This window comes from Phalacrocorax carbo, chromosome 14 (assembly GCF_963921805.1).
Source record: "Phalacrocorax carbo chromosome 14, bPhaCar2.1, whole genome shotgun sequence".
In the NCBI taxonomy this organism is placed as follows: domain Eukaryota; kingdom Metazoa; phylum Chordata; class Aves; order Suliformes; family Phalacrocoracidae; genus Phalacrocorax; species Phalacrocorax carbo.
Genome location: NC_087526.1, coordinates 1,123,771 through 1,151,187, shown reverse-complemented (window position 1 = coordinate 1,151,187; position 27,417 = coordinate 1,123,771). Strand labels below are relative to the sequence as shown.

The 27,417-nt window shown below is 39.4% G+C and overlaps 1 protein-coding gene across 9 annotated transcripts in view; it reads left to right on the top strand.

Moving 5' to 3' along the window:
• RIPOR3 (RIPOR family member 3) overlaps positions 1–27,417 on the top strand; it is a 53,805-nt gene that overhangs the window by 2,508 nt on the left and 23,880 nt on the right. For 4 of the 9 annotated variants that reach the window (XM_064465192.1, XM_064465193.1, XM_064465191.1 and 1 more), the window contains exons 2-5: positions 6,874–6,942; positions 19,614–19,742; positions 23,426–23,572; positions 26,877–26,955. In XM_064465192.1, the coding sequence (XP_064321262.1) occupies positions 19,642–19,742; positions 23,426–23,572; positions 26,877–26,955 (327 nt within the window). In that variant the 5' untranslated portion in view covers positions 6,874–6,942; positions 19,614–19,641. Of the gene's footprint in view, positions 1–6,873; positions 6,943–10,039; positions 10,196–19,613; positions 19,743–23,425; positions 23,573–26,876; positions 26,956–27,417 lie in introns of those variants that run through there. The other 5 variants (XM_064465196.1, XM_064465194.1, XM_064465197.1 and 2 more) reach the window with 3 other exon arrangements.

Sequence of the window (27,417 nt, the reverse complement as noted above, 5' to 3'; positions counted from 1 at the left end):
GTATAAAGATGAGATGATTTCCTTCTGTCAAGACAAAGAGCAGCCATACAGTTGCTCCACAATGTTCACTCTAGTCCTGGGTTCCTTAGGAGCAATCCAGGCAGGGAGCTGGGACCCTGTAATAGCAGATCCACTAATATCACTTTATTCCCTTCTGCAGCTAATTCCTTCACAAATATTCTTTTGCAATATCCTCATAAAGAACCCGAGAAGTGGAGTAGAGCCATTACGTCTAGAAAGGGCTGCTCAGTCTATGGGGAGGGGAAAGTTATGATTTTAGTCTGTCTTTTTCTCAGGGGTTTGAGGAGTGATGATGTGGAGTTATAGTGCACCAGGACAAAATGGAGGCTCCGTGTGTAGGAAGTTATACAAGACAAAGCGAGGGAGTGAGAACTGTCTCAGAACGTTTGTTAATTGTGCCATTTGGATGGAATAAATAGAAAGGCTAGGTTGGAAGTGAAGGCAATATTTTATGTAAAATAGTAGGTTTAATATCAGTTAAATATACACACTCACTGTTAGCCAAAAGGCTGAGAAAATGGGAACGGACTTGAATTATCCAGACCGTTACTGGCCAGAACTGGATTTTGGAAGGTGCCTGGCTGGTGACAGTCCAACGTTATACAGACAGCAAGTCTTGCAAAGGCCATCAGGCAGCCTTCAGTGATGAGAGGTGCTCAGGGTCCTGGGTTTAATTCTGATCATAAGATGGCACCTCCAATAGTACAAAAGGGACATACATATTTATGAAATACCAGGTGTTATCCACTTTTTAAAACTTTTCCGTTTCTGTTGCCAGTTTATTCTCCCTGAGCACAGATTGCTTTAAACCAGTATGTCTTCAAAGACAGAATGCCAGAAAACCGTACTTTTTATTCAACTTTTTAGACAAAAAACTTGGTTTTCAGCCACTCAATGGATTTAATAATTAGTAATTTAGAGGATCAGAACATCAAGACAATCTTGCCTTCTTTGTCACTAATACAGAAAATGCCATAAGTGTAGTTAGCAAACCGATTTATATGTAACTGATCTAGATTTGAATTTAGCTGTTTCAAATTAAATAATAAAATTTGTTTCATCAGGAACTTAAAATGCAATTATTATTCAAAAAGTAACTGTGTCAGTGATACTTTGTTATCCATCAGATATATTATTTCCATAAATTCTTCCCTGATCTGCTTGATGAAGTAGCAAAAATCCACTTTCATTAGTTTTGTAACTCTTGCTACTCCAGGCTGAATTAAGTGAATGCAGTAGCACTTGCAAATTGCCCTGGCTGTGTATCAAGAATTGAGATCCACAGTAGAGTGGAGGTGTCAATCTCAGTTGCACTGTAAAATACCTGTAATAGTTTGCTTTGGATTATAGTCATGTAGCATGACTTTAAGATTTCAGACTGACTTGTCAGGATTACTAGTGATTAAAAAACCCGTTCACTTTTTGACTTAGGAAACTGAATTGGGGCTGTAAGCTTTTATTGTCATTTTTCTTTCCGTTCCCTACAACTAAATTGTTCTACAAACTCTGAAAAAGCTGGCATGCTCCAGCGGGGATGTCCAAGACTTACATTAAGCATCAACAGGTTCCTGCAGCTTCAAGTAAGGCCAGTAAAATCTATTGGTCCTCAACAGCTCTGAGAGCCACGGGCTGCATGTTCCAGTGCAAGTAACTAATAGTAGGGGCATCGGAACTTACCAGAGACTTCACACACTTTGGCCTATGAGCTCCTGACATATCTCATCTGTAAAATGGTGACAATACAGTAATGTTTACGTAGAACCGGGAGGTGACGATTTATTATATCAATCTTTCTCCATTACGTAGGAAGAGTTATATTTATGATTAGGGAATGAACCTTGTTCCTCTTAGCGGAGTACTTTCCTCACTTATTTCATACGGTAGGAATAGTGGTAACAAAGCACTAGTAATTTTGTTTAAAAAAAGATGGCTCATGGAATGTGTACTCACCACAAGAGTTTTCTCTAACCGTTGTAGAAACATTTTTAAACTTGTAATTTTAAGCTATGCATAAGTGTCGGTAGCTGATATCCTGTGCGCCCGTGAAGGCGAAAGGGGTTATCTGATTACATGTATTTGCAGATCTCCCTCTGCTTCACGTTCTTGCAGACCAGAACGACGACATAACTTTCTTCTTTCAGGATAGTTAATGTTCTGGCCCAGAATTATAGCACCAGATGTGTTGCCACAGAAACAATTTAAAGGGAGAAGGAACTGCAAGCAAATTGTCTTTCTAGTGGAAAATGTAAAAGCAGTACTCATGTTTTAGAGCCTCTCATTGGTTTCTGTGTGTGTGTTATATGTGCTCACAGGAGAGAATAAGGGAGAATTTTGCTCTTTTTTTTGTTTCATACATCTGTTAGCGTTTTAAAATTCTCTATACAGGGTTGAAAATTGAAAAATATTCTATTATGGGCATGAGTTATGTACCTCAGAGACATTTTTTATTAAATCCTGACTCATTTTTAGGAACTTTTTAGTTGAAAAGTGTGCAGAGTGCTAGCTGATTTACTTAGCTCCGCTTGCAACATGCTTTGGAAAATATTTCCAGAGTTGTTTCTGTGAAAGTAAGGAAACATTTGACTACATAAAATAATCCCAGATTTTGATGCTGAGAATTAATAGCACATTCTTACTTACTACAATTGACATGCTGATGAAAAGAGGGAATGTATATAGGAAATATTTTGATTTAATCTTGCCTAGGAAGCCTTAAAGCAGCCAAAGCCCTTGAGTTTAGCTAGTATTTCTTTTTCTCAGAGCAGTTGCCACAGGATACTCTATTCAACATATTCTTTTCTCAACTGTTAAGAAAATATTTGTCTGAACAAAATGCAATATGATTTACCTTTTCACTTTTTTGACCACAAAAAGGCAACTTTATGCTAGTTTTGCATACTGTTTGGGGTAGAATAATGAGAAAAAGATCCAGAAAGGCCACAGCTACAGCAGAACAGGTTGGCACATGGAATAACTGTGTCAGAAACTCTCCAGATGTGGATACATCTAGTGTTTGCAAAAAGAGGGTTTTCTTGTAGAATTTATGCTGATTTTTGACCAAATTAATGTAAACTAACAAAAATACTGATGAAATTGTGTCTGCACTAGGATTTCAATTTTATCATAGATGTATCCTACAATACAGCACCTGTAAGTAACACTGGTGGGCACTTCTTGTATAAACTTGACTGAAATATCTGGGAAAATTTTTAAAAGGCCAAGATCCACACATAAAGAGACCTGTTTTCACAGTTCTTAGTCATTAATGCATTCGGAAGGTCTTTTTCTCTGCAAATTTTGAAATACTACTGGCTGGGTAGCTGAAGGAAACGTAATAGCTTTTATCTTATGAAAAGCCAGGGTGAAGTTCATGTCTCTTTGGAGTGATGGAAAAATGTTACCCTGTGCATCTGTATGCATGATGCTACCCGGTGATTTTGGAGGGCAATGAACAAGTTATGCCAAGGAACCTTATTCTAGTATTTTTTTGTTAGTTTTATTATTTTCCCTCTGTGAATTTTTTTTAAAATAGTTTTTCATCTGGCCATACTTTTAAATGTCCCTCAGTTTGGAAGCATATGATTTATTCCCTTTGTTACTCATTTTTTATACAAATCTGGGACCTTCGTTTTTCCATTGAGGAAAACTGTTTGTAAGAGAAGACCAGGATATATCCAGGTATACTAGAGTCAGAAACAGTTACTTATGCTTATGAAAATAGTTTGACCTTATTTTAAGTGTCCTACAAGAGTAATCTTTTGAAATCTATCAGTTTTGGAATTAGACTGCATACCATGTCACATATTTGAGTTTTGGCAGGTTCACAGCCACGTACATCACCAAACAAGATCTACCATAAAGATAAGAAACTAATTTCTCTCTTGCATTCCTTGTTCAGGCAGAACTCCAGCTCTGGGTGTGGAAGGAATGCAGAGCTGGGCCTAGCGCTTGTGTCCGCACAGGTTAGAAATGAACTTCAAGTGTAAACTTTGGATCTGAATCTGCACCCATCGTCACTAGAAGGCCACAGATAATGGAATCCGGGTTTCTGGTTTGGGTGCTCTTTAGGGCTGAATCAGTTCCTATGTTTGCAAGCTGATCCAAAAGTCCCCATAAGTAGTTCACATCCCTTTGGTTTGATCCCATGAGAAGATAGTTTAGGCTTTCTTTAGGCAGTGGAGCTTTCCCAGACAGACATTGTAAACTAGAAATATAGGTACTTATAATTTTCTTAAAAATGCCCTTTGGGCCTGAAATTTCTTGTGCTTGGTTTCAATCCAGTGTTGAATAAGACTGGAAAGTCTGAATAATGTCAGTTCAGCTGCATTTGAGTTCTTCAAGTGCATTTTTAAAATATGTACTTTCCACTGACATTTTTTTCCGTAATTCTCTGCACTTACATAACCTCTGTTTTATTATTTAAATTGCCAGAGACTCGAAGAGGCAAAAATCATTCTGCAGTACTGGGACGCAACAGATAAACAAACAAGGAGGCAATTCAAATACCTCAGTGTGCTTTCAAATCTTAGCGTTTACTGCTTTAGTGTTAGCATGAATAGGCTTATATTTCTACTAGTGCAGACAAAATACAGTGTAAATAACCTTCAGTTTATCTATGCGCTGAATTTCTGCAATTTTTACATTATGTAATTGAAATTTTGCAAAAAGAGTTTAGAAGGTTTCTCCGGATTACGAGGAAGGATTTTGTTGGATGAGATCTGTAAAGTTAAAATGGTAGGCCCAGGGTTTTCAAAAAGATCTGATGCAGAGTCGTATTCCAAATACAGCTCTCGGAGCAGGTATTACAACAGGGTGCACATACTGGGTAGCTGTGTGTGAAAAAGTGGCTGATACTTGATCTATACAGGAAGTTCACAAGCTTTTCTTAAGTTGCGAAGATAATGGATTTGTAGCAAGTCAGTTACCTGTTTTTTAGAATGGGACATAAAACAAAAGTGCAGTTAAAATGGATGGATCGTGTCTAAAAATGCATGGGTTTAATTCCATCAGTAACATCACAGCTTCAGCATCGCTATAGGTCTGTTGTGTAGATACATATAACTGCATGTTACTGTGTGCCTTTTCTCATGCTTTTAGTACCGCAGTATATGCCCAGACTTTACAAAAATCTGTCACTAGGCTTTTGTTAGTCACTGTCTGAAATGGAAGCCCACACAGCCATCTTGAAGGTAATGCCACCTTTGAAGAGTCCTGCATGTAGAAAGCTGATGGGAAATACTACTTTAATTAACCACAACTCCCACTGAAACAATAGAGCTATCCTTTGTGTAACTCTGCTGAAGTCATTGGATCTTGTTACTAATTCCACTGAGGCTGAGTTGTGCCCCTCCCTTTTTCTGAAGTGTTCGCATGCCAATGTGTTGTGCAACCAACATAATTTGTTAACAAATAAAGAAGAATTTAAATAACCTTAGAAAATCAGTGCAGGCATCCCAGCTGCCTGCAAACAAACATCAGAAGTGCAAAACAAGTAAGTAGCAGTGCAGAGTTATCTCAAAATTTCTTGAGCTTGGGTTCTTCAAGAACAAAACCACAAGTCTAAGGAGTATGTGCTCTGCAGGAGAAGGCTTTGGATGAGAACATATACTGCATCTTCTGGTAAGACCTCCCGTCCAGACATAATTTCTGTGTCTGCCCAGCCTAGCTTGTTCTCCAGAGCTGTAGGAATACACGATCAATCTTTCCCCCATATGTGTATGAATTTGACTGCTTTTAGTTTCATTTAAAGCAATAAGCAAGTATTCTTCAACCTGTAATTGTCAGATTATCTTTACAATACAGTAAAACTGTAGCTTATTGTAAAATATCTCTCTTGAATACGCCAAGTCATATGGAGCAAAACACCATTTTTCTATTATAACATCAAATGCACTGTGTGCCGTTGCTGCCGTAACTGTGTCAGGATCTGGATTTAATTCTAGATCTGAATTAGTATGTTGTTGGAATCACTTGTCAACATGTACATTTTGTATCTGAATGGCCGTTTCTGAATTTTGAAGATGACCCAAGAGTGATTTTCTGCCAGTATGTTCTCTGGGCTGTACGTTCTCACTGACAGTTTTGTAGAGGATCACAAATGTGAGTTCATAAGATCAACGATCCATGCACTGATGGTTGGAGGGTCATATTGCAAGTGTGGGAAAACTGCCAGGGGACACAGAACATCACAGGGACATACTGTTCCATCAGCTGCCTCTCCAGCCAGGCATGGTTCCTCATTAACGGGAAGGCGTATCACTGATGTGCTTATAGCACCTTTCAGCGTGCTGGACACTGCTGCCACCATCTCATCTGGCAAGACGTGTGATGATTATGTCTTTCACAAATTGTGCCCGTCTGATGCCAAGAAAGGCAGATCAGTGCACACGTAGTGCCTTTGATACCACTGGAGTCATCACAATTCTGTGACATTTAACCATTTTGCCTGTATGTTGGTCTGAAGTTTAAGGTTCTTTGCTGGTGATCTCATCCACCACCAGGACTCCTTAAATTATCAGTCAAGCAACAGCTATGTAATATGGGCTCTGCATTTGCCCATCCACTTTTGTGTTAGATCTCTCTGCAGTTCTCATAACCATAACTTACCACAAACCTGACTGTCATTCCCCTACATACCACGTTCTGAAGGTGGCTGTTGTTTGTCCTCATTCTGTTGGGACAGCAGGAGTTGATGAACTAAGGATCAGTGTGTACAGGGAACTGATTGATGTCTTGGGTCTTTTGCTCATTGGTCTTGGGTAAGAGCTCTTCACACTCTTGAGTCAGTGTGCGGGTTAGTGTTACAATTAACTCCTCCCACGCTGAAAGGGAACTAAGAGAACTTTCTTACAGGGGGCGCGGTTTTGTGAAGAGACTCGATCCTATTCTGCAAGAGTGGTCTCAATTATAATTGGCTCATAGGTAAGTAATAGAGTCTGGTTAACATAGACTGACTCAATTTACATCACAAAAATAAGTCTTGTTTTATGAGGCATGAAGGACTTACCCACAGATGTTTTTATAAACTGGGAATTGTAGTCATCCTACACTTGCCATGTAGTCATGCTAAGCTTTGTTTTGTGCTTAAACGTAGTGCTGCAATAATTGTCTCAGCTGAATTTTTTAAAATGATATAGCCGTATGATATTAAAATCTTCTGCAGCCATATTGTTATGGCAGTGTTGTATGCTAATACAATTTGTTCTTTTCCCTGATTCTTTATAGCAGTACATCTGTACTTGCAAAGTCCTTGTAGTATCTAAAGACACACAAGTAATAGGCCCCTCTCTACGGCTGCTAAAACCCTGTCTATATTACAGATTCCTGCCCTTAGCTAAATTGGCTAAGGGCTGTGGAAAATGGTTTCTTTTACCAATGTGGCTGAATTAACAAAAGGTGCAAGTATAGCAGCAGTTATAGTGCCCAGTAAACTTGTGCATGTGTTAGTACTAATTGTTTTAAGTCTGAGGGATAGTTTTAACTACGCTGATAGAAAGCACAGGCTTGCCGAGTTGCTCCATTCATTCTAGGAGAACTTTTGAAGTAATTAATACCAGTATTCTGCTAGCAGTGAGATGCTGGTAGTACAGATACACAGAAGGTGTTCACATCGGGGGGGGGGGTGTTATATTATCTGCAGACTACTAATACCTTTCAAAACTATACTAGATATATTAAAACAACAAAGCTTTCTTGTGTAAATGTATAGATCTATGTTACAAAGTTTCTGGCATAGCTGTGAGTGCTAAGAGGAATGTTAAAAAATGAAACTCGTAAAGATTTAGCTCTGCTGGCAAAACGCTCATATAGAAAACTCCTTTTGCCAGGATTGCCTGTGTCGTTGGAGAGGGAGGTAGAAGCAAATTGGCAGAAGACCTCAGTTATGTTTTCTGCTGGCGTTTTGTTGTTGTACTTAGACATAGATGCTGAGTAAACCAGTCCAAGGTCTGAGAAAAACTCCTTGTGATGCTGAAAAATATGAAACACTAAGCAGATGTGACTGCTAGTTGCAGTAAAAGCTTTGAGTCCTCAGGGGACAAACAAATGGGCTCACAGTCTTTGAAGAAGTTTGAGACGGAGAGCGGATGGAATTTTTTGTGCACAAAACTGAAACGTGTTTTCATGAGTGACTCTTGTGGTGTTTGTTGATGGTATTCATGACATTTCAAGGGACCCTGAAGTTAGATTAGCTTTTTCCCTAAATGTTGAAGTGGTTTGATCTCAGCTGATCCTGCTACTGAGCAACTTCTGTTTAGCACTTCCAGTTATGGATTTTTGTTCTACTGCGTACTCTCTTGTGCTTGGGCTGGGTGGTGTAGAAGAGCCTGACATTTCCAGGAATTTATTATCTCTGGCAGAAGTCTTGTTAATGTCAGTTATTGATAAGTGAGAAAGTAAACATGTGGCTGATTAGGCAGTGCACTTCCAGTGGCTTCCCACTAGTCTGATTTCATGTCACAGCAGACTGTGGTCCTCCGAAGAAAAATTCTTCTACCACTAATTAATTTTTAGAATTATTTTTACTGCATGATTTTGGTTATAACTTATCTACTTCTCGCTCCTTTCTAATGTATAATTTTTTTTCTTGTGTACTAATTTCAGTCACATTAGAGGTCTTTTAGTCTTTTTTTTTTTAGTCTTGCTAGAAATACTTCTGGTTTAAGAAATGACTGTGGTAACTGTGTTAACCTTTAATGAATATCAAAAGGGAGTTTTCACATGCCCGAACAGATTCTATTTGCTGACTGTGACATATCTGAATTAAATAGCAGTTACAAAAACACAGGGCCAAAGAAAGGAAGTTTATAAAGGCCAAGGCAGATCTGCAATCAGTTATTCTGATGGAAAGCATCACTGCTCTCCTTTAGAGATGGATTGTCAGAACTGTTTATGTGAGCTCTCCCTACCCAACTTCCAGGAAGAGAACTGCTTTAGAAAAAACACTCGAAACAGTAGTCTTTGCAAAGTTGTCTTTTTTAGGCTGAAATAGGTCTGAGGGGCACTCCATGGAGTAATGATCATTGCAGGTTTTGTAGTCTTTCCTGGGCAAACTATGTCCAGAAGTCAGTACACAAGTTTGACTCTTCTGATTTTATAATTTTCAGGAGACAATTGCTGTAATTCTCTTAAGGCTTGAAATAACACAAAGCTGTCTTCTAGGCAGAGCCAGACTGATGAAACTTGAATATCTGGTTTAAAAGTAAATGTAGTCCGGTTTAGACTGCATTTTGCTTAAATGCTCGCTTCACCATATGTATCCTAATATACATTAGTCTTTCAGCTGTTTCCAAAGCCATCTCCTTTTGGATGTTTAATATTTAAGAACCAATTAGTTCCATTTTGTTTTGTTTGGATAGTTTTCAATTAAGCATTCTTTCAAGTGGGCTTTATTTAGCTAATTCCATCACAGAAATAAGCTCTAAGGGAATGAAGAGAAGTTCAAGCTAGCCAATGTTTATTTTTGTTATTAATAATTTATATTATGGTAGTCCCCGGAGGAACTAGGGCCCCACTAAACCCAGTTTCATCTGCAGGTAGTGACTGTGTCTCACAAAGCCTTATACAGCAGAAGACTCTATTTGCTGCTGTGGCTTAGTTCAGGGGACCTGCTCTATACTGCAAGGGGGCATAGAAAGACAAATCAAGATTAATTTCTTCAAGAAGCTTAAGATAGGATCCAGAGGGAAAACTGGATGCTTCTTTTCTATAGAAAGCCATCACTAATGCATCTTTTCAGTGTGAGCACCAAATCATGACTACAAAGGTCTTGTTTGTTCTCCCTCTGAAGTTACGGCAGTGCTCCCAGTGATGTTGATGGGAGCAAGACTGGGCAGGGAAGCAATGGTCCTAAAAATCTTACCTATTTCTGAACTAGTAGCAAAAAACACTTTATATTTTAAGAATGCGCTGATGGGCAAAGATAGTTTAAGAAATTTTCATGTTCAGTCAGATTTCTATCAGAAGTTATGGTTTTCACAGCTTCTGATCCTAAATATTTGGGCTACTTTATGTCTTACAGAAGCCTTCAAAGAAGTGATTTAGAGTCCTTTCACACCTGCTAAATGCAAAGGAGACACGGAGCCAAATCCTCAACTTCTGTAAATAGATTGATTTGAATAGAATTACAGCAGTTGATATGAACTGAGGATCTGGCCTGCTCTCTGTGGATACTTGTGTGAGTTGAGTGGATAAAACTGATGTTGGGATGAATGGGGCTGCGAAGTGCAAGTGGCTTGAAGTGTAGCAGTGCAAATTTTCATCATCAGTGGAACTACCATCCTTCTGCCCTCCCCTTATGTGGAAGCACCAGTCTTTTCTGTACTCTTTCCATAATCCCAAATTCAAAATCTAGACAGAAGTTTTCCTGACCTATCTGTTCCATATTCCCGTCCTCATTAGTTCAGTTTAAAGGGGCTAAAACATCTGTTTCCAAGTACAGCTGTGTGGTTAGTATGTAGGCCCTTTTTTTTCCATACGAAAATCACTAAATCTGGCCATTTAAGACACAGGTTTTATAGGAGCTAGAGTTGGGCTGTACAAAGTTCACCTCATTAAAAACAAACCCAAACCAAATAAAAGCAGAGACTAACAGCGTAAAAAATGTGGGCCATGAATGCCAGAGCGTATGTATTAGGATTTGGTAAGAAATGAAGGGGAAAGTACAGATATATCCACATATATTCAAAGGTTCTTGTTTTTTTCCACAAGTAAAGTTTGCATGCTTGTGGAGTGTCTACAGAAAGGGAACATTAGTACAGAACACAGCGTTAGGATTGCTATGACAGCTACCCTAATTTGTTAGAAAATATAAGTTCAAGCCTGTGTTAGAAGCAACTGAGTAAGCTCAGCCTAGATAAAACGTTCAAACACACCAGATAATTTTTTGATGCTGCGGCTGTTAGCTGGCCAGTGAGAGACATTCTAGATGGCCTTGATTTTGATACCTCTTTCTAAAAAATACACGGTTTCTCATTTTCTTAAGATAGGTCCTGAAATTTACTAAATAGTAGTGGAAATACTACAAAAAATGAAATTATGCCTAATCAGCGTTCAAGAAAATACTTTGCTTTAAAACATATTTTTTTCCTCTCTCCTGATTCCCTCTTATATTGGCATTTTGTATACTTTTCCTCTTTTTCCGGTGTCCTTTGGAATACAGATCCTAACTTAGCAACTTCATTATTTCTCTGGCACAAAATAGGCTTGGTAACGTTTATGGGGATAAAACATGGTTGCCATAGGAAGTTGACTTAATAGTTTAATTCTTAATAAAGGCACGATTTTCTTGATCAGGCAGCTAATTGACAGATAGTTTCTCCCACTTCAGAAGCATGCCCAGGACACATACCCGTATGTTGTGATTCACAGACTTTTGTTTTTGAAGATAGGAAAATACATCCCACATACTGCTGCACATCAAATGTCACTATTACTGGAAGTCTGTAATCTGTTTTGGTTAATATATCCTTCTTAGTGTAATAATCTATCCATCGTCGTGGTTTCTTTTGAAACTTAGACTTGGGACTTTCCACAACCCTGAGGCTGGGATAAAGGACCTTCCTTTCTTCATAATTGAGCTTTTAGGAGGCTCCTGCATTAGCCGATGGATGGAGACATGATCGTACCTGATAAGTCTATCTGTAACATACATTCAGGTGTAGACTGGGGAAAACGAGGAGAATGAGATATGTACTACAGAAGAATGTTCCTTGGGGTTCCTAATTAAGAAGGAGGAACCTCTCCAGGACAGAACTGGTAGGTTTCAGTGCCTTGCTGCTAGGCAAATTTTCCTTTGTCAGAAATGGAAGAGCCTGCTCATCACTTGTAAATTGCTCTCCCTCAGCGCCATCTGCTTCTTCTCTTGTTAGGAATTTGTTTTTAAGCATTCATTATAATGTAGCTAACTGCAGACTCAAATTCTGCCAAAGCTGAAAAAGCTGCAAGTCAGGCTAGCGTGTGGAGCCTGCCACATTCCTGAATCTCTGATTCAGGCTTGCAAGTTTGTCATCGAGTTTGAAATTGAAACCAGAGGAGCTAGCAGCAAGCCCTGTGCTCATAAATCAGCTGATAATGGGTGAATTGTTCTGTGCCTTCCCCTGAAGAGGAAAGCAAAACTCAGAGCAAAAGTACGCACGGCGACTGGAAGAGGCATGATCTAGGCAAGCATGGAGAAGCTACGTGTGGCTACATGGATATGCCACATACTGGCAGAGGAAGTGCACGGGGATTTTGGTTACTTGCAGTCACTGGTTCTTTTCTTCTTACAACATTACCAAAAGTTACAGTGGTATTTACAGCCAGCCTTGATTCCGAGTAACAAATTTCCATAAAAGCAATAGGCACAATACCTCAGTGTGTGATCTGTGACAAGGTCTCCTTTGTGCTCCACTTGTTTGATATCTGCTGCCACTAGAGGGAGGTACAAAATTGACCACAAAATTATGTCTTGAAAAATAGTTTCCAGGTCATTAACTAAGTACGGGCCAACATTTGCTGCCGGGATTCTACTGGAAATCTGGAAAAAATGACTGATTAATTTCCTCTGGATGTGCACCAGGGTCACTGAGAATAGACTTGGATCTGTACACTTAGATGAAAACTAATTAGAAATACAGTAACATTATGAATCACAGCCTTGAAGAACAGGTCATCTTGGACTTGAAAGTTGAGTCCTGTGTTCAAAGAACTACTCTAGAAATGGTTACATCAGAGACGCTACCTCCAGCGCAGGAGAAGCTGTCTGAGGGGACTGCTTATGATATTGAAATTTATTGCTGCATAGGAAACCTGGACTCCAGAACTTCATTTCCAGAAGCTGGCATAAAGCTGTAGAAGGGCCTAATGACTAAAGCAATAACTTGGATCAAAGCCCTTTATCTGATTTTCTTTTTGTGGCTTGAATGTGGCTAGGAGAAAAGTATGTCAGATATGTAGTATTTAAATATTATTTAAGGTTAAATCTGCCTAGATAAAATTTTCAAAAGTACCCAAATGAATTACACACCGAAGCCCTATGTTTCTAAATAATGTGAGCTATGAACATAATTCTTATTAAAAATCAATGGAACTAATTCTTAAGAGCCCAAATTACTTTTCAGAATTGGCTTATATGCCTAAATAATTTCAGATGTCAAAAATACAACCTGACAGATGTAAGTTTGGTGCAAAGTAAGGGGCCCATCTAATAATCTGAGTTATACAGGTTTAGGCCAAGAAGTTCTGTAGAACACAAGCACGTTTGTAGAGAAGCAAAATCTTCCACTTGCAGCAAAATCGCTATGTAATTGCTTACGCTGCTCAGTCTTAAAACAGCAGAAATGTCTGGTGAATATAAGTGCAAGAATGATCGCTCATGGCTCTGTATAGCTACATCCAGTGGGCTTTACGGCGCGGTAGCTAAACACACCTCTTCGGTAAAAGTGATTTCCTGCATGGATTGCATTTTTCTGCAAAGAAGGCTGAACAAGTTCAGCTGTCTACATTGTTTTAGTCCCATTCTAGGAACCGGGGGGGGGAAAGAGATGAGTGAGGTAGGGGAGCAGGAAAAGTGCAAGGGAGAAGCAAAACTGGCCTCTTAGTGCTTCATAGGCTGATGATGAAAATAGTAAGGGGAAAATTTTCAAAAGCTCATCACAGACAGCTTTTTATCTCCATTACTTCCATTTTTGCAAATCTATTTACCATATAAATGTGATAAACAAAATACCAAATGTACATTTTCCATATCTGTAATTGCAGTGGCTCTTCCCTGTCTGGGTGGGGGACTAGCGGCAGGTTACACGTGTTGGTGCGAGACACCAGTTCTAGATAGATGATATCCACAAGTCAGAATTCCTGTGTTACAGCGAATTATGTATAACCTTTTCAGATTCTGCTGTGAATCCTTGTGCTGTAAATCCTTCCCATAGGAAGGATTTATCTGAAGGAGGGGTCTCTCTTTGAGTGTAATGCTGTGTTGAAATAGCTGTATTGAGATGTAGCATCAAGGGCACTTTCTGTCTCCCTAATTCAGATGACTTTTCATCTCTAGAAAAATAACCAGAGAAATTTTTTGCAGTTCTGCCAATAACAGTATAAATAGAATGTTTTTCTAACAATTGAACAAAAATGCTTAAAAGTGGTTTTACTAATAAATTTGGAATGTTTATCTAGCAGAGCAGACACTGCTACTGAGGTCAATGGTTTTTCTAAAGAATGCTCCAGAGCAAAGATTAAATATAGTGTATATTTTCCCAGTGGACTCAACACTGTGCTGTACACAAGAAGGTCCCTTCCTTCTTTATTCAGTCAGCCTTCATTACATCTACCTTTAGAGTAATTAGGGCTGAGTCATGATGTTATCACATCTCAGGAGTTTCATTCATTTTAATGGTCTGGATTCTTTAATGTCCAACGCTGCAAAGTAAGTGCCAAGGTCTAGAAACTTCCAGCCTGTCCCAGGGTACACTGAAATCACAATAAGCTTCAGTGCTTCAGGGCCAGATCAGCTATAAGACTTTGACCAAAAAGTTAGACAGTATTTTAATATATTGTGGCAATCTGATTTTTTTTTTCTTTATCAGTGCCATGAAAGACTCAAATCCTATTGTCTGCTGCAAGTGTTTTGAAATGGATACCACCCATCGTAAGCATCCAGAAGTGTTAGTTAATTCTATTGTTCCTGAGTTTTGAAATAAATGAGAGGAAAAAATATAATTGTGATTACATCAATGTGATGGTAGACAAATGTAGCCCAGTTTGAAAAATTGGTCTTAAATTTGACTTATGCTAGAAACTTCCTGCTATAATTATGTTAGAGTTGCCTTTTCACCTATTAAGTGTTTGCAATATGTATTTCTGCCAGTTAAAACCCTAACACAAATAAATTATAGAAAGAAAATAGCTATTGTGGTGGAGTTTATGGTAAACTCAGGAAAGTGGAATGAATAACTTTTGCACCTTTGACTGAAGGTGTTTTTTGAAACAGCAGATGATTAGTTGGAATCACAAATCATTTCTAGAGCAAGTCCAGAGAATGTCTCTAAAGTCCGTAAATGTTCATTTACTTAATCACTGCTGATTTTGGTTACATACAGTGAAAACTGAGTTTCAGTTGAGATGGTATAGAACCAAAACACACCAATGGCAAATTTGTTCGGCTGTCATGGAGCTAAAGTGAATTTTCTAAAACCATGCTCTAAAAAGGCATAGATCCTGGGTGGCAACCCTAGAACAGAAGCTAGGTACTATGCTATGCAGAAATCCACTTACTAAGAGGGTTCTCAAAGTAGTCAGAAATATAAACCATATATTTTAAGGTCAAGGCTGCAGTCCCTCCAATAAAATGTTGAGCACATCTGATATTGAGGAAGGGATTATGTTGTGATAATACAAAATGAACACAACTTTGATGGGTTTCCACAGCTAGAAGAAGAATGGCTCTATCGTTCTTCCAAGTAAAGCTAATGTAATATTTAAAAATAAGATTATGTATAAAAATAACAACAATAATCTAAAAATGTAAGGAGAAACTTAGCATCAAGTGGTCTAAGACAAATTGTCAAGGTCACATAATGTATCCAGAATCACTGACATGATCCTAAAACATTGAAGTGATTGACATTTGGTAGTTTCTGTTCAGTCATTGTGTTTATTTTCTATAGTGACAAATAATTTACTCGATTTCAACCTGGCTTTTCTTTTGTTGGGTGGCCGCTTCTTGCCGAAGCCAGTGAACAACAGGTACTGACATACTAGTGAGATATATAGGCACTTGTTGCCTAGGCCGTCAACTTGTGTGGGGGTCCACAATTAGCTGAAGGAAGCAGAAGCCTGATACAGTTTTTGCAGACACGCACCTAGAAGCAAGTGTGTGTCTCTTAACCAACTGGTCATTCACAACTGGAACACTGTACATTTTAAGGTGACAAGAATAGCTTACTCTGGCAATAGTTCACCAAGTTCAAGTGAACCTCTTGGAGATATTAAAAGAAAAACGTGGCAACTAATTTAAAGTACAAAACAGCAGAAATATTTTGCAAGAAGTCAGTGAGTCATATTTTCCTCATAAAATTTTTGAAACCATTGTGCCCAGAAACAATTAAATATGTGACTAGGGCTGGAAAAGTTTAGCCATAAATGCAAACAGACACCAGCTTTTTGTTTGTAGAAGATGAAGGTCATTTGGCTTGAGGAATACCCTAATACTAACAGAGACAAAGCAGAACATGCAGCTCGAGGGTACTCACTGCTGTATAGAAGCTCAAATCTTTGGCCTTACACACCTGGGTACTTGGTAACCCTTAGGGTTAAATGCTAATAGTCTGTTATGGCAAATTATCAGCACATCATTGGCATAGGGGCAAACAAACATACTCCTTTAATTTGAAAAAAAAACCTCTTTTGATTTATATTAAAAATACATTTCTGAGACCTGAAGTCTCAAACTTACAAAATTGCACGTATTAAAATGCTTGGGTAGTTTAGGCCCTGGCAGTTTGGAGGTCTGTTTAAGACTCACAAGCTTTATAAGACTTTTTCAAGACCCTTTGTTTTTTCCAGTACTTTGGCATTTCTGTTGCCCCTGGCAATAGACTCCTTTGGTTTGGCCTCTACATACGCCAGCCCTTAGCTAGCTACCGTATTCCCATTGCGTGCTTTTGGGGAGATTAGAAGCGAGGAAGTACCTCAGCTCCCCAGGGTATCATCCCTGCATTTATGAGGTCTGGAGACATTGGCCTACACAGCAGAGGTCACAGGTTGGAAGAAGGATTTGAACTCAGCTTTGTCAAGGGTCCTTATCTGATTTATTTCTGGCCTAAAGGGAGAGTTGAATTTGAGATGTGTCCAGATGCTTTTTCTCAGGGGCAGTTGTAACGTAGCTCAGCACTTTTATAGAGACACTCTGGCCAGCAAAACCCTGTTTAAACAACCGCATTTATAAATCTTTCTTACAAAATAAAATGTTGTCTTGACATCCTACTTACGGCCTTCTACTCAGAAGTGTGAAATGAGCTGTAAGATTTCTAGGTCGCTACAAAAAATATATATGCAGGTGTGTACTGAGAGGTATTGGACTTTGTTGACATTATCTCAAAGCAAGAAAGATAACCCCTTTAATGGGGCTTTCCTAACATTATTTAGATTCTCTTCATTCTTATAAGAGGGAACTGTGAAAATGTGCTTGTGAATTGCTTTGAATGTAGCTCCTGGTTACAGCAGAACATGACACGGTCAGTGGCCTTGAGGGCCGAGCTCTGCACAGTTCAAAAACCAAACGACCCGTGAGAATTTTCAAGTGCTTATGGCTATGGGCAAGTGAGGTCCAAGTCATCTCGCACATCCACTAATTCGCAACAGCGTATCTTCTTGAGACCCAGAATTATATTTGATTTATAAAAACACAAATGGCAACAGAATCAAGTCTAGGCAATTTAAGGGATTTACTTCTTTCTCCAACTGAGTTTTGGGGGTCTGTACGTTTCTAACATAACTCTTCACATCTAGAGTTCCGGACCACAGATTTGTACTTCAGGAGTCTTCTCAGCTTTTTTCCACTTTCTGTTCCCTGGCAAGGGTCTGCCTGTTTTTGTTTGTTTCATACCCATACGCTTCAAAGGCTTTCAGGCTCATGCCCTGTAGGCTTTAGGAGTCCTATAAAATTAGACAAGCTTTTCCTGCACTTTTTTCCTCTCTTTTACTCATGAACTAACTTTCCCAGGTTAGAGAGCTGAAGAATAGATCCTGGGAATCTGGCTTAGCCTTGATGAGGGATGTGGTCAATAACCATCAGGCTATTCCTTTTATTTCTTCCTTTAACGGCTTGTTATGCAATTACATCTTTCAGTAAGTTGCATAGTTTTTTCAGTCTTATGATCCTTTTGATGGGGTGGCTGTTCACAGACTTACAAGCATCTGAAAACTAGAGGAAAGAATGGAAAATATTTTGAAACTTCAGCTGTGTTGTGATGCAAGTACAATCCCTGATTAAGGGGGTTAAGGAGGCATCCTTTCAAAGCAAGAGAATGTAAGTGCTGTGCAGTTTGGTTAAAAGGTGATTAAGATGCACGTAAATTTTCCCATGTAACAGAAGCTATGGAGTCATGTGGACTTTGGTGCACTGAGATACAAAATACATAGCCATGCCCAACACCTCTTGTGACAAACTAGGTAGCTTGCAAAGCAGGTAGTTGTTTGATTCAACTTCATCATTTTCACATCTTGTTCTGAAATCTATTGCCCATTTTTCACAGATGTATTTATGAGCTTGGTACAGCCTGTAGAACAGGCAAAGAAATGTGAGTCTTAGACCTCAGCCCCGGAACTGAGTGAGTGGCTTCTAATGAAATAATCAGGTCTCACTGCAGGATCTCTACTTATGGAAATCCATGACAACTTTTGTTACTGCCTTGGTAGATAATGACACTTAAAGCATAGTCACTTCCCTGTACTTGTAGGCTAGCCCAGCGTGAGCAAAACACTCTCAGATCTCACCCCTCTTGGGAGCTATAGTTCAACCATTCAGTTTTTTATATGCAGTCTGGAAGAGCGCTGAGTTAGGGTGCTCTCCAAGCTAGTGCCAGAGCCAGGAAGAGTCTTATCCTGACATTTCTGGGCTTCTAGTCTGACTGATGGTAGCCATGCTGGTGGGATAATGTCAGGCATAGGGGCTGAGTGTGGGTGTTTCTTTCCAGTATCTACTCTGATAGATTAAGAGACCACTGTTCTTCAGAGCACATTCTGTAACGTAGGATAAACTTTTGCACCAAGCGTCTTCATGTAGGGCTCTTTATTGGAGTTTGTACTTCTCTCTACAAATAGGTACTCCAGCTTTTTGTTTTACTCAGTTTTGCTCAGTTGTGGTGTTTACATTACACCAGCTTGAGGGGGGAAGGAAGGGAATTTTTTTGTATATTAACTGTCTGGGTGATTTTCTACAGCTGCTTCGAAGGATATGTCTGTTACTTATATTGTAACTTGGATTCTATAGACATATGGCAGAGAACACAATTCTCCAGAAAGCAAAAAAGTTTGACTGATGGAAAACAGAAGGGAGCAATCCAAGAGAAATCCTGCCAGAGGAGGAGCATGAACCTGAAATTTACTGTTGAAACCAGACTTCTGCCTCTAGCTTAAGTACCACACTCAGCCAATTCTACCATTGACTTGAGTGTGGCTCTGCACAGATGTGAGGAACTGCTTTTTGGACCTAAGTCTGGAGCTTAAGTATTGTTCTGGCATCCATGCTGATTTGGAAACACACAGGTTGGCCTGAACTCCTTAAGCAGTGGGACAGTTATAGGGTTTTTTAAAAATCAGAAATGTAGAGAGCCTGTGAAGTGAGGCTATTCTGGCTTTTACATAGTGAGTTTGTAAAATCAATCAGAAATTGAAGAGGGCACGAGAGATTTCATTTTAGACTATTCAGTCCCTTATTAATTGTTTTGTGGATAGCAACAGAGGAAACGTGTATAGCAGACAAGCCTTTTTTTTCTATTTAATCCACTGTCTGTTCTGACTTTCCACTTCCATGCAGCTCAGCACTTGCAGCAGCACAAGTCTAAGCCTGAACTGCCAAGAAGGTTTTGACTCATCTGTTTTTCTGTTTATTTCAGAAGCCGATAGACTTACTGACTGGCAACCATGTCGGTCAAACTCACGTTTGTCTCTCCTGGAGATGGGGGTGGTATCAGCAGGAGTTGTTCCTTTACTGGATTCAGCACTGTGCAAAGCAGAAAACTAGCGTAAGTAACACAAAAAGAAAAGCACCTGATTGTTTGGGGAACAGCATTAGGTACCGTGAATGTATTTTTTAACCTAAGGCATCTTTGTGTAGAAGTTGTTCCTTAGTTTTTATCTTAAAGCTCTTGAGTGTTGTCATGGCTCACTGATAAATAGCTACACTTCATACCATACTATCTGGCTACTGTACACACACACTGTACTTCAGAGATGGCTGGATTTCAGCGAGTACGTATCAGACTGTTAATAGTGTCCATTTCTTCTAGAAAAATGAAGGGCTGCGACCCTTCCTGCTTGCAGCCTAGTAGTAACTGAGGTTTTCTGACTAAAACCTTCTGAACAGTGATAGTTACTAAAAATCTCATCGGCCTTTAAAAAGATGGGGATCTTAATGGTGAAACCTGGCAAAATGTGTAACTGAACCCAACTCAAGTTCTCCTTGAGTTATTTAAGCAGAGCAGCATTACACAAGAGGAAGGGCTGCTTTCTGGCAATGCCACAAATGAGAGGAAGGGAGGAATACAAACAGGCCAAGGACGCTACTGTGGATTCCCTGCGATCAGTAGCAGGTCTATAGCATAGCCAAGGTTGCAGTCCAGTCTTTGGTTCCGCCCTGTAACTGCTAAACCATCCTGCACTGTTTTCCCCATTTTGCTCACCACAAATTGTTGTGTAGCATTGCTCTATGTAGCTCGCTGTGCGGCTTTTCCATTAAACCTGCTCTTGTTCTTCTGAATTTAGTGATCCCTGTATAGCTTCTCAAGTGCTTTTAGAAGATATGATATATAAATGGAAAATTAATATAACCTCTGACTACCGATGCATGCTAGAGTAATAACCAAGTGAATCGTTTAGCAGTATCATATAGCAATATTGGAAAGTATGCCTCTAAAAGTATTGTACTCAAAAAAATCCCATTGTGTATCAGTAAAATACCTGACTCGTCATAAAAAATATTTTCAAAGAACCTAGTGACTGAAAGAACCTTTTAGTTAAATACAGCATGGTAAAGTATGAGCAAAAATGAAATTCCAGCATGATTGCGGCGTAATCAAGAAGTCTTCACATTCTATTAAATTGATTTGTTGTGGAAGCTGAAAAATAATATTACGCCTCACAAAGATCAGATGTCTAACATCACACCAGTTGCTAAGATCTTGAGAAAAACACTGTCAATAAACTATATAAACAGACTGAGCTCAAGTGCATAGTGGGAGTTCTAGTAGGGAAAGGATCTTCCATGAAAAGCGTTGAACAGCTGTTTCTCCAGCAAAGGCACAGTCCAGCAAAGTAAGAATGCTCCAAACAGGAGAGTTCAAATATCTCTTAAGATTATTCTGTTACTTTTAGCTGCAAAGGTTTCCTAACCAAATGCCTCTCTTTATGCATTTTTTATGATGTTGCCTTTCATTATTTAAGTGTTTAGGCAGACAGTTTCATTCAGGAATCACCGCAATAAGGAAAACGTGCATACTAGATACTCAGTCACAGCCCAGTGAACATCCGAGAGCCTTCCCCAGCATAGTGAAGACATTTTTTAATCACCCTCTCCTAACTTATCTCTCCCTCAGGCACTGTTGCAAAACACAGCAGGAGATTGCAGGGGCCCTGTGCAAGGTCTATCCAAAGGATGACACACAAATCAGGTCCACATGGAGATTCTTAAGCAGATGCTAAATATACTTTTGCATTTCTTTAGCAACTTCCTTTTGAGGCGCTCAGTCAGACAAACTATTTTATTTTTCCTCACAATGGTCTCCACAGGAAGTAAATATTATTACTGTTATCTATAAAGTGGGAAATTTGATACTTAAATTATTAAGTTCACAAGGGAAAGCAGAAACATATCATCTAGCTTTTAGCTACTGTCCCTAAAGGCCCATGTCGGCCGCTTAACTTTTCTGTGAAATGTATGAAAATGGGATCCTTAACATCAGTGCACTGAGTACCTATGGGCAACATCAGCCAGCAGGAGATACTGAGGGAAACGGTGAGTTTTAAATCCCAGCCTATCCATATGCAATGCTCAGATGCTGTACTGTAACTAAAGGGAAAGGATTTCCTGAATTTAGGATTTGCGGTCCAAAACTCTGAAGGTAAACATCAAAGTCCTTTGCTTCCCAAAAATAAACAAAACCCAGAGTAATTTGGGCTTTTTGATTTCAAAAGATATAATTATCTTATATCTTCCATATGGTATCTTGCTAATTAGAGTATTTATCTAAAGGATGGAACTGGATGCCATTTCCTTCTTTGCATGAGAAAATTTTAAGTGACGATCCTTCTAGGAGACTCTTTCAACTGCTTTTGTCGGCTAGGCTGTCCCTTCCAGTGTTATTGCTGTTGAAACCCTCTCACTTTGCATGGAATACTTGAAGATTCATTATCTTATGAAAGAAAACAATATTAATGTAAGTTTCTAATTTAATAGTTATGCTCCTCATAGGTAACCTGAGCTCCAGATGATTTGGCTAATTAATACTTTACGTTAAGCCATCATAAAAAACTAAGATAATAACTGGGGTAAAGAAATTAAATATCCAGTAATGTTTGACAACACCTAATTTTATCAGATTTTTTTGCTGATTATATGTTAAGAAACATAGTTAAGTGGATGAGCACCAGGATAATTAAAGTAGTTACTTGAAGGTTTCTATAATAGGACTGGGGACAGCTCTCAGGTGTGCTGGGCCTGGGATTTAATCACCAAGCTCAATAATCTCCTTAGGCCTTTGATCACATGCCTAGAACTTAAAACAGCCAGTCGCTGAGTATTAACCCCGTTGAAGTTCATCATTTCTCCAGGTGAGCTGAATTTAGGATAGAGATTGTAGAGGAGGTGGAAAGAGTCTCTGAGGGTGACCAGTTGGTGTGGCTCAGTGGAATGGGAAACTTCTTTAGAAATGTTATTTTAGAGGCTTGACTTTCAGGGAGTATCAACAAAACTGCATAAAAATAACTAGGTCTAGGAAGAGTGTATAGATAGAGGTAAGCCAGGCAGGAATCTGACAATGTGAAAGAGCCATTTGCAGAGAGTTAATTTTCTGGTTTAAATATTGTACATGTATATAATTAGTGGCTTGAGGTGTTCAAACTCTTTAGGTTAGCACAGAAAATCCTATGTGGGGGGCTTCTGTTAGCAAATATATTCAATTTTGGTTTTGCAATTGCTTTAAAAGTAAGTGAGGTGTTAGATGCTGAAAAACCACCTTGATAATTATGTTCTGTCTGTTAAGACAATTGCTAGCAGTATGAACATTAACTTTTTATTAACCTGTTATAAAAATGATCTTTCTTTTTCTTGTTCAGTGTCCCTGCCCCTCCCTACCCCCTTCCCAAAGAAATGGGGACCTGCACAATTTTTCTTCATTTAAAAAGGATAGAAGAGAACCACTAGACTTCTCTGAGTCTAGGTCAAGCTTGGAGAAGATGTATCTTATTGAAATTATGGTAGTCAAAGTCACAAAAAACTTGCAGGTTTTCTGCACTAAGTATTTAGGGCTGGGCCTTAACTTACTAATGTTACCTGTGAAAGTGTTCTCAGTGTGTCCAGAAACTGTTCTTTTGAGTAAATGTATATGGGATTGGGCATATACCTGTAGTCTGGAAGCTTTGTGGGTGAGGCACCTCTTCTCCCAGGTGATGGGGTTTGCATCTTTTCCATATTTCTTTTCTCTTTCTACAGAAAGTGTCTCAGCAGAAGTTCAGTGAGATCAAGAATGTCACTGAAATCCCCCAAGGCTTATAATTCCCTGCAGAAGGGGGCAGTCGTCTGGGATCCAAAGCCACTGCAGGTGAAGAAAATTTTTGAAGTTTTGAAGAAAGGACTTAAGTAAGGACTTTTAAAATATTGTAATTTGCCTTACCTATTCATGCTGCTTAAGTCTGTGTATCACTGTTCTCTGTCTCCATCTGGCATCTCTAAACATATGTAGTGACTTTCCCAGACAGTGGTTTGGGACCTTGTAAAACAAGTTTCATCCTCTCTCAAACAGTCTGCTTGCAGACAAAGTGTTCTGCTGTTTTTGTTTGTTCCTAGTTTGTTACACTTCCCTAAAGAGTCAGTGACAGGTAGAACTCTGCGGGGAGATTCTCCGTCCCTTGGGGAGCAACAAAGCTCTGCTGAGGAAGGGAGGCTTTTGAAGCATGCAGGGTGGCAGGCAGGAAGCCTGCGGATCAAGGATTTTGATAGGGATGGGACAACCAGACCTGGGGGGTGATTGGCAGGAAGTTTCTGGAGAGGGAGCTGTGCAGAGTTTGCTTTGACTCAAAAAGCTGACTTAAAACCAAGTCTGAAAGCGAGGGTGTGCCCTGCAAGGACACAGTGGGGAGGCTGGTTCATAAACCCTTTCTATTCTCTCTATGATAATTAGAGAACACTTAAAGTAGAGAGTTAGATATTCTAGTGGGGTTTTTTTTGCTGTTGTTGGTTCGTTGGTGTTTTTTTCTTTTAATAGAGTTAAACTCTGGAGTTCTAAAGTCCTCTTTCATCTCTGGGTGGCTGCTTGTAAGGGAAAGATCTAAGCAGATCCACCTGAAAACTTCAGCTGACTTGAGGTGATGAAACAGAGCTGTAGTATAACTCCATCTTATTATGGCAATGAAATAACATTATCTTGCTGTAAAGGTAGTGTTATTTCAGAGTATTTATGATGGCTGACTGCACAGTCAATGTTGCATCAGGACAGACTTGAGGGAAAAGGCTAAAGACCGACTTGTCCATTGTCTCCGTCTAGCAGATGTGGGGTGTATGAGCAGACATAATAGAGATCAAAGGATGGGCTGGCAATCTGAATTTAGGGTGTTCTGGCTTTGAGGAAGCTGTCGGTTGCCTCACAGAAACACTGATATTATTCAGTGCTGAAATGGCAAAAAAAACATGGACGTGCTTGCTCTCTTGGTGTTACAGACCAGAAAGGAAGTGGCGGTAAGTGCTGTTTGCCTCCAGCAGTGACTGAAACTGATCAACCTTTAACTGAGGCTTCAATCTTAGTGTATAAAAATAAGTCTTAAATCATTACAGTTGCTGTTGATGGGTCTAGTCTAATATCATAGGAACTTCATTTATACCCTGAAGCTACTTTCGGAAGATAAAATACCTTTCCTTGGACTTGTAAACCCTGTAGCTCTTTCTGCTGGCGTCCTGCTAACTGTTCTGTTGTGTATGTTGCTGTTCTCGTCAGAATTTTGCTACTGTATTAATTATCATCATAGTTTGTTTTCTTAAGCAAAGCACATAAAATGCACTATAATAATACACTGCAAGTCAGATGTGTCACGTTTTTATTCCAATAAAAGACTATAAAGTCTTAGCCCTAAAAATATCAGTCAACGTCTTATAAGTGGATTTAGATTTAAAACAAATAGTGAAACCAAATGTTTTTGCAGAGTTTAGAATTTATCAGAGCTTAGGGAGGAGAAGTCATGAAGTGGATCAGAATTTGTTCCCAGTTCTGCAGGGAATGCCATATGATCAGGCTCCTGCCAAAACTGAGTAGCTAACTAATTGACTAAAGTAAGCTACAGAAAACAACTGTATCAAATAGCAATGCAAAGTCCAAATTTTAAGTAGATGCAGACTAAGTCCACTTGGTGCTGGAGTGACTTGAATTTTTAGTACAGAACATGTTTTACGTGCCTGTTTCTTTATAACTATAGCAAATAACTCTTTTTATTCTGTTAACCGTCTGGGTGCCATTCCCATGACTCTTTATTCAGTTAACCATTTCGATACCGTTCCATCAAGCTAGTAATTCAATGTACATATATCTAAAAGTGGTGAAGCTCTTCTAAAAGGAAAGTGAACCCTTTTCTGCCACCAGCCTTGGCTACTTCTGCACTGAGCTGTTAATAGGCAAGTGTGACGAGCAGCCAGCTGGCTGCTGGAGCCACTGGGTGTCTTGAGGGAACCGGTTTTGTAACAGTAAGAAAATGAAATGCATCAAAGCAAATGTGAAGTGCAGCTGTCAAAAATGAGGTTATCTTGACTGCTCAGAGGCTGTGCTTTATAAAGCAATATTTACCAGGTGACTCCTGTTCCCTTTCAAGCATAAGAAGAAAAAGTTACCCGAGTCTGCTCTGTATTAAAAGCAAAGTTGGAAGAAGATGGTCTCAGCAGAAGTAGTTTAAGGCCCTGCGGGAGCCCCTGAGGGACAACCCTTGCATGCAAGCAACTCTGTAGAAGCCAGCTGGCACCAAGTGCTTCACACCTTGCAAAACAGTTCTTTTTCTGGAAAAAGTAACGGTTACATTCAGAAATTGTCTGGCATACTAAAAGGTGGTATTCAGCTCTGTTTGCTGAAACACTGGATGACATGTACCCTACCTTACACGCAGAGTACTTCTGTGAGCTTGGTTTGTGGTACAAGTGTTTCATGTTGCAATTCTTTGACTTTGTAAGATGGAGTTGGCTGATGAATTCCTACTCCTCAGTAACTGTAAGAGGCTTGCTCAACAAATGACCTGATCTTCTACCTTACAGAAAAGGTTCCAGAAGGCCAAAAGGAATAGTTAGAGAAATCTGAAAAGGAGATCTGTGAGCTGGGTTATGTGTGTGTTAAACCTGCAGTTCTCCTACATCCCTCCTTTCCTCTTGCCCTTAGTAGTACTTCCAGCTCTACTGTCTTGCTTTGTTTTGCCTCACATTCCCAGAAGAAAGCCTATCTTTCACTTGGATGATCTATTTTAGATGAAGGGAAGCAAAAAATAGTGCACATCTGAATGCAGTGAGTGCAGCGTGTACATGTATATGCCTTACACAGCACTGGTGGGCTTCTTGACTTGCTGTGTAGCATTACATGTCTTGGAGGAGTAGAAAGGATTCAGGAGGACTCCTAATGTGCAGCAGCTTTAAATGTTAGGTAACAGTAATCGGCATCTTCTGGCACTCATTGTGTACAGATGGCCACTCTAGGAGTGACTTCACATTTAGGACAAATATTTGTCTATGGAAAACACCCTTTGTCATCTGTTGACCCATGTCCCTCTATATAGCTGTTCCTATCTCTAGAGGGTAAAACAAGAGAAGCCTTCTAGAGAAGGAAGTTGCTTTGTAACATTCTGCTGGAAAATTCTTTGGGGAGGTGTTATAATGAATATACCAGAAGAATATGACACTGGGTTTTCTTCCTTTCCAGTGAATACTTGGAAGCCCATCAGGCTGAGTTGGATTATCTCTCTGGTCGACACAAAGATACAAAAAGGAACTCCAGATTGGTAAGAGGCTTTTAATGTTAAATACTTAAATGACTTTAAAAATAAAGTCACAAAAATAGATGCTCTCTCACATCTGGGACTCCCAGGGATTTTCCTGTTCAAGTATTGGGGTGAGGTCCAGCAAGACATCCCAATCAGATATGTACCAAGCAGGTTAGCTCGAGATGTAAGAATTAAACTCGGGCGTTCTCATTTTCAGTATCTAGCAGCATTCTTTGGATTGTGTTCCTTTACTGGGATGGTACCTCCTTGTGTCTGTTTAGAGATCGGTGTTTGTACATGACTCTGGACAGCAATGGTGATGAAGATCGGGCTTCATTTTCCATAGTTGGTGTATGTGTCCTTGTAACCTAGATTCTGTTGTGTTCACAACTCCCTAGAAATACCTTCAGCAGCAGTGCTAATGAAAAGACAACCTGCAGATCCAAATTGGCCTTTAATTTGGGAAATAATAGCTAGATT